Source organism: Tenrec ecaudatus, chromosome X (genome assembly GCF_050624435.1).
Source record: "Tenrec ecaudatus isolate mTenEca1 chromosome X, mTenEca1.hap1, whole genome shotgun sequence".
In the NCBI taxonomy this organism is placed as follows: Eukaryota; Metazoa; Chordata; class Mammalia; order Afrosoricida; family Tenrecidae; genus Tenrec; species Tenrec ecaudatus.
This window is the reverse complement of record NC_134548.1, coordinates 23787575-23794547: the sequence shown is the minus strand read 5'-3', so window position 1 is coordinate 23794547 and position 6973 is coordinate 23787575. Positions and strand designations below refer to the sequence as shown.

At 46.1% G+C, this 6973-nt stretch overlaps 1 protein-coding gene across 1 annotated transcript; it reads right to left on the bottom strand.

Moving 5' to 3' along the window:
* Positions 1 to 5459: 5459 nt before the first annotated feature.
* On the bottom strand, positions 5460 to 6308 carry LOC142433204 (melanoma-associated antigen B2-like). Its single transcript, XM_075538303.1, has one exon. The coding sequence runs from the start codon at positions 6306 to 6308 to the stop codon at positions 5460 to 5462; it is 849 nt and encodes a 282-aa protein (XP_075394418.1).
* Positions 6309 to 6973: the final 665 nt, after the last annotated feature.

Here is a 6973-nt window from a genome sequence, read left to right as displayed (position 1 = left end):
AAGCATGTGTATGAGAAGGAAAGGTCCCAAAATAATTTTGGTTATTTTACAAGTCTTCTTAATTAGATTGAACACTCATATAGTAAAATATGTGTTGCAAGTGTCATAAAAACTATTTTGAAAGACACGATCTAGCAATCCAGAAAGAATGTATATAAACTTTCCCATGTGCTTTGTGTCCTTTGCATAGCAATAATTGGTTCAACTAGTAAATAAAGAACGTGGACAAGTCAAGAATTGTTCTTGATTGATTTTCAGTCCCTGGCATGTCATGACCCTAACAATCTAATATAGGGGTCCCTTGATGTTTTCAAAATACTATCTAATTTCAGGTCAGATGATCTAATCCGTATAGATGGAAACCTCAATTATCAGATTCGGTGAGGAGAGTTGCTACCCCTGAGCCAGTTGAATGCACTTGCCAGGAGAGCAGCATTCACCATGGCTGTGAGGTGGGATTGGGGTTTCCCTTCCTCTTGCTCAGCCTGCTCATAGAGGAATGAGAGGGGAGTGGGAGACACCTTGTTTCGTTTGGTCAAAAACTCGAGTATTTTGGACCTGGAAGTATCAGCAAGAGCTCTGGAGGCTCATGGGAATTCATAGCAGGGTGGGTCACTATTAAGTACCTGAAGGTACTCCAAGTACCTCAGTTTCTCCAGGTGTTTGGGAATGAATCTCTTAGACTATCCAGAGATATAATGCTTCTTCCCGGGAATACATGCACCATTCTGAGGAATTCCCAGATCTCCTGTTCAGTGGCATGGTAGCCCTTCATTAAGATCACTCCCAGCACAGTCACTAATAGCCCTGTTTTGGGCAAGTCCCTGCCAGGATGGAACCTTCCATTGTTGGGGAGGTCCAGTTTGCTGACAAGAATGTAAGAGTCAAAGACAGAGTAAGATTTCCTCACTTCAACTGCATACCCCAGCTCAATGCGCTCAACTGCCTTCTTCAGAATCTGGTGAAAGCGGTCTTTGAACTTGGGGCTGATAATCTTCATCATGTCTACCTTGGTAATGTGCTGCTTCATTTTAACTTGTACTGCATATAGTGCTCCAGTATATCTACCCTAAAGTCCAGAGTGTCAGGGTACAAGTCCTCAGTGTTGGGGGAAAGTAAACACTCCTTAGATTATCCCTTAGCCCCTTTGTCAGCCACTCCCTCTATGGAAGTCTTGATGGTGGAAAAGAATTCCTGGGACTCTTGGAGTGTACTATGAAGCTTAGCAGCAGCAGAATTCTTAGTGTTCCCGTCACAAAGAGAAGAGGAGGAGAAGGAACTGGGCCCTTGTCACACTGCTGCCTCAGTGCGAGTACCTCCATGATCATGGTCCTCCCCTTGAACTTGCTGGTGTTTCTCATCCTTCTGGGGTTGATACTTATGACGTGGAGGCATGGTTTCTCTGGTCAAGGGCAACATTCAATACCCTAAGATGTAGAGCAGGTGATGTGAGCCCGGGGTCCATGGGACACTGAGAAAATGTACAACCCTCAGCATGAAGAAGTCTCCTTGACTATACTGAAGCAACCCCTGCTGTCTCCCACAAGGTCACTGTCCTCGGTTCACCAAACCTACCTGGATCCTGGGAGCCTGTCTGAAAATTCTGAAAAGGATGGTAGGATATGCCATAGATTATTGCCTGCCAGCTCTGCCTGAGGTTTACTGTGGCTGAAAGGAGCGTCTCTTACAAGGGAAGTCTCAAGTCTTCAGGGAGTTGGACCAGGTCATGTTTAGAGTAGCCTGTCAACTGGATCAACTGTAATGACACCTCTCTTGCCCCCCTTTACTTCTACTGCTCTGAAAGTGACACCTATAATCAACGCAAGCACCCCCAGAAACCCCCATGAGAACTTCAGTTTACCATGGTGACCCCAATCACCAAGTTATGATACATGTCTGAGATTCACTCATAGGCCCTTCAGCTGTTACTCAGAATTTTCCTCTCTCCCCTTTAGAGAAGCTCAAAGGCCAGCCCTTGGTTACCTCATGGCTGGATCCTCAGAGCATAGGTTTCAATTTCCTGGGATCTGATGTCAAGCAGTGAAGAGAAAGCACCATAACCCTTTCTCCCTGGCCTTTCAAGACTGAAAAGAAGGAAAGAAAGTTAGAGGCCTTGCTGTCCCTTCTATTTAAAGGGGGATGGTCTCCTCAGTCATTGCCTGGACTGTGGGGTGACCTAAGATATGCCCTCCCTTGTACTGAGGCTTCATCCTGAGAGCAACACTTCTATGGGATTCCAAGGGGAAGTGATGATTGACTCAGTTGACTTCACCTCTGTTTGCTCTCCAAAGTTGACTGAGAGTAGGGCAGGAATTCTAGGATTTTCCCACTCTCATTAGGTTGATGGTCTGCCAAGGCCCTGAAACTTTCCTATTGGCTCCAGTATAAAAGCAGGAAACAGTTCTAAACCTGACTTGAGAATAGCCCTTTCAGCAAGCCATTCAATAGCCTAAGACAGCATAAGAGGCAGTGAGTAGGATTCAGTGTGGCAATGGCTGGGATCCCAGGGATGCCAACAGGGTGGGGCCCTGTATGATCTCATCAATTATGATGCATTAACTTTCCCTCAGCTCTAACTCAGAAGTTGTGCTGAATCATGGCCGTTACTAGGACTGCGCTTCTTGCTTAATTTGCCCCCACCTGTGGCAGTTACATAATCTATTGTCAATCTGAGAGGATTAAGAGTGAAAGGGTAGAGTTTAGCCTGTCAATTAGGTAGAAGGTCGATGACCTCATTTGGAGGTGCTAAGGAGATAAGCTGCACTCTGACTTCTGAGGAGACATTGCAGTTGACAAACCACATGGAGACAGGCTGATGGCAGCCAGAGCCTCAGAGCTGGAGAGGCCATGTGGAGAACCCTGCCATTGCTGAGATGCCTTGACCGCAAATGGAGAAACAAGACTTCCACCCACTGGCCTGTGATTTTCCTGAATTTGGAGTCATTGCATGTGATTTGTAAGTCTGAAGAGGACTTTATAGCTTGGTATCAGATATATGGACTTGATCTGAAATTGGGCTCAGATGTTTTCTCAATATTCAATTGCTCTTGTGTATAAACCTTTCTTAAATACTAGTGAGTGTCCCTGGATTTGTTTCTCTAGTCAACCCAGACTAACACACCACCCCTCAGACCAAGGCCCTTACCTGTGTCTCCGTGAGTTGGCACCATCATTGGACCCCACATTACCCCCTAGTATCCCACTGTTATAGAGTCAGTAGTCATTATACGATTAACTCAGAGTTCCATGCTGGATTCCAGGCCAAGTCAATGAACTTTTTCAGTGCACTGGCCCATGTGCCCCAAACTTAGACCAAGTCTCTCATCTGCATGTTGCCACCGAGAAGGAAGTTGAGAATGCATCCTGAATTTACCCACATCTGGATACTCCCACAGATGACCTGAAGATTGAGTCTGCGAGACATTCTGTAAAGCACTCCAGTGTACCTTTAATCCTTATTCAGAATTGCTGTCAGTCCCTGGTCTCATATTGCTAGTCTAATCCACCCTTTCAAATCCATAATCAGATGTCCAGGAAGACCTGATACGACAGTGACCGTGTGCCCAAAAGCACACAGCAGCATGGCGGTCCTTGACCCCATATATACTGAAATGTCATTCCCCAGAGGCCTACCACAAGGGATGTCCTTGTATGCATTCCCATGTGTCTAATTTTAGACTCTCATGAAACTTGGACCTCCTGTGAAACATTTGAGATCCTGCCCAGGATATAGCATCTGGGTCGCCCTCAAAGAGTGAGGAGAGAGGAACAAGTAAGAGGCCCAGGAGGTGGGTTGTCAGACATCTAGATCTTTTAGCATCCAGACATAGACATCTTTGTATGTAATTTCTGTTATACAACACTAAATCTCTAGAAGAAAGCAACTGAATCTGATAGTTTTTGAGCCTCTCCCCCTTTCAGGATACAATTTTTTTTAATTTAATGAGGTCATGAAAGGAGTATCTGTTAAACCATAGCCTATGAACCAAAAGGACACTGGGCACTACCTGTCCAGAGGCTTTTGGAAGAAATAAACTACTGCTACTGTCCTTTGAACACTGCGGGCTCTAGTTTCGCCAGAGAGGGGAAAGTGCTACATCCTTGATATCTGACTTCCAGGGAGCATTCACCGCTTTTTCAGAAAGATTCTGGATATGACGTTAATCAAACTCTCAGTCAGTGGTTTATTTCCAGTACACTGGAACAAACCCACAGGACCTATATACCGTTCCACCCTCCTGTACACTCACATAGTATCCACACACCACTTTACCACCATTCCCCTAGCTGCCTCCCCTTACCTAACCCATGTATCCCAAGGGAACATTCCTTCCAGTTCAGAGGTATCAGTGCCCAAGCATAGAAGGTGCCCTGTCTCAGGCCACTTACACTAGAGGGAATCCTGCAGTCACTGCTGCTTTTTCTCTAGTAACCTCATGCCGTGGAAAAATACTAACCCTATAAGACAAAGTCAGAACTGCTCCTTAGGATTGCCAAGACAATCAATCTTTATGAGTGCAGATTGCTTCCTCTTTATCCCTCGGGGAAGCTAGTGGGTGAACTGCTCACCTTCAAGTAAACAGCTCAATGCCTGTCCCGTGGTGTCAGAATTGGCAAAATTTCAGGTGGCAGGTTTGGTACAGTATCTCAAACTCTTCTTTACTTCATAATTACACTCATTCTACAAAATCTATGAGGTTCTGCATCTTTGCCCAAAGTTTCCTCATATTCACGTGAGCGCTTCCAAAGACCAGAGGCTCAGTTAAAATCAGGGTAAAAGAAGAGTCTGTGAACAAGACGTCCAAGTTATCACCTTTTATTTTCTAATACATTCTTTAAAAAATCTAAGCAAATCTGGATCTATTTAAACTTTACTTTGACCAATAGGAACTAAGAAACCAAGGATTGAGTACATGTTATAGTTTCCGCCTTATCTTGTGTTTCTATTTATTGTGAACTTCTTTAGCATTTCTAAGAGACCTATATTTTGATGTCATATTATCTAATTCTGAATCTCATACACATCAGAGAGAGAGAAAGTAGAGGGAGGGGGAGGGGGAAAGAGAATGAGAGAGAGGGAGATTTCGGGATTTTTCATTTGGTTTCCAGAATTCTGACATCAGAAAAACAGAAATAAATGTATGAGGGCCCACTGAGTGTCTGCGTGTCACTACACGTGCAATACAAGGAACAACTTATAGTGGTGCAAGATAAGTTATCCATGGAGAAGAGATACACAAGAAGGCATGCCTATGCTCCCTCTGACTCCCACTTGGCCTCCAACATTTAGAAAGATAACCATTTCCAATATCAAAGTGATGCATCTGCTTCAGGCATCATGAGGAGTGGGGGATAATGCTAAACCTTTCCTTGACATGGCTCTTGGCCTTGGAATTTGGATTGTGCTCACGCATCCCACATAATGGAGATTTTGTTCTTTCTTGCTATTCTCCTCAGGTTTATTCATAGAGGTCTTGGAAGGCTGTGATGTTGATAAACTTGATCTTCTCCAAATGCACCATCACTTTCTTCTTGCAAGCCTTAGTGTGGGCTCTAGAACCCCACAGGAATTTGTAGCACGGAGGATCAGATTTAGGCACCTGCCGGTACTCCAGGTACTTTTCCTGCACCAAATCTTCAGTGAGAAGCTTTCTAGTGTCCCCAAAGATGAAGTGCTGTGGGCCATCGTAGATCCCTAACTCATTCAGGAATTCCCACATCTCCTCCCAGGTGACCCTGTTATCCTTGAGGTAAATCATGCCCAGGAGAGGCACGATGAGCCCAGTCTTGGGAAAGCCACAATCGCCATTCAGAATCTCTTCCTTGGTGATCTCCAACTGACTGACCAGAGCATAGGTTTGACTATTGGAGTCCACTGCCTTCAGCTCAAGGCCAAAGACCACCTCTATGTGCTCAGAGGGTCTCCTCAGCACCTCAGAGAATTGCTCCTTGTACCTTTTAGTGATGATCTTCATCAGGTCTGCCTTGGTAAAGGGCTCTTTCATTTTATACTTTAACAGCAGAAACTGCAACAAGAGGCTCACCCTTCTGGTCAGGGGGTCCCTTTGAGGCTTCTCAGCAGAAGGTGTGCACTTAGGGGTATTTCGCCTGCCCACATGGTGACTCAGGGCAGCTTTAGCAGCTGTAGCATATGAAGCATCTGTAGCAGCATTGGAGGTGGAGACAGTAGATTCACATGCCTTTGGAGCATAGGAGGAAGCCTGGTGAGAATTCCCAGAAGCAGAAGCAGGTGAGGAGGGGGGTTGTCCCTCCTCTGTGGCAGGGGTCTGGGCCAACTCCATGCCCATGGCGTCACCTCGATCCTAGGCCTGGCAGCGTTTCTCACGAGAGTGGAGTTTGCTCTTCTGACCACGAGGCATGACAACTCCCTTCAGGGGCAGCAGGACAGGACACAGATGACGTGGCTCTGCTAAAGAAGGGGAAGTTAGAAGGTGTGAGTGAGCCCCTCAGCAAGGAGATGCCTCCCCGACTTTCACAACCACCCTGTTGCCAATGTAGAATCCTTTGAGAGCCCTGCTCTGGGAACCCACAGTGCTAAGGTCACCTGCTCAGGTACCTGACAAGGTTATCTGAGACGCAGTGAGGTTGCACACTGCCTGGCCTGAGTGGGCTTTACAGGGACGATGGCAGGCTGGCTGACAGGACTTGCTCTGTTTGGCTGGGGAGGGGGGACATCTTCAAAGTACACTTTTATGGCACTGGATCAAATACTGGCTGTGCTTTGGTCCCTCCATTTTTCTACTCTGAAATTGACACCGCATAGTTCTTTGAGACTCACAGGGAAAATTCATGAACACATCCGACCCCACTACTGATAGGGTGTCACTCTGGCTGCAACACACAGAGCCCTTTCTTCCCTGGGTTTCTTGGCAGCCTGGATCCCCTATTAGGTTTCTCACCTGACCATCCCCTGTGACCAGCTCCCTCTCCTCCTTGGATAACCTCCCATGGA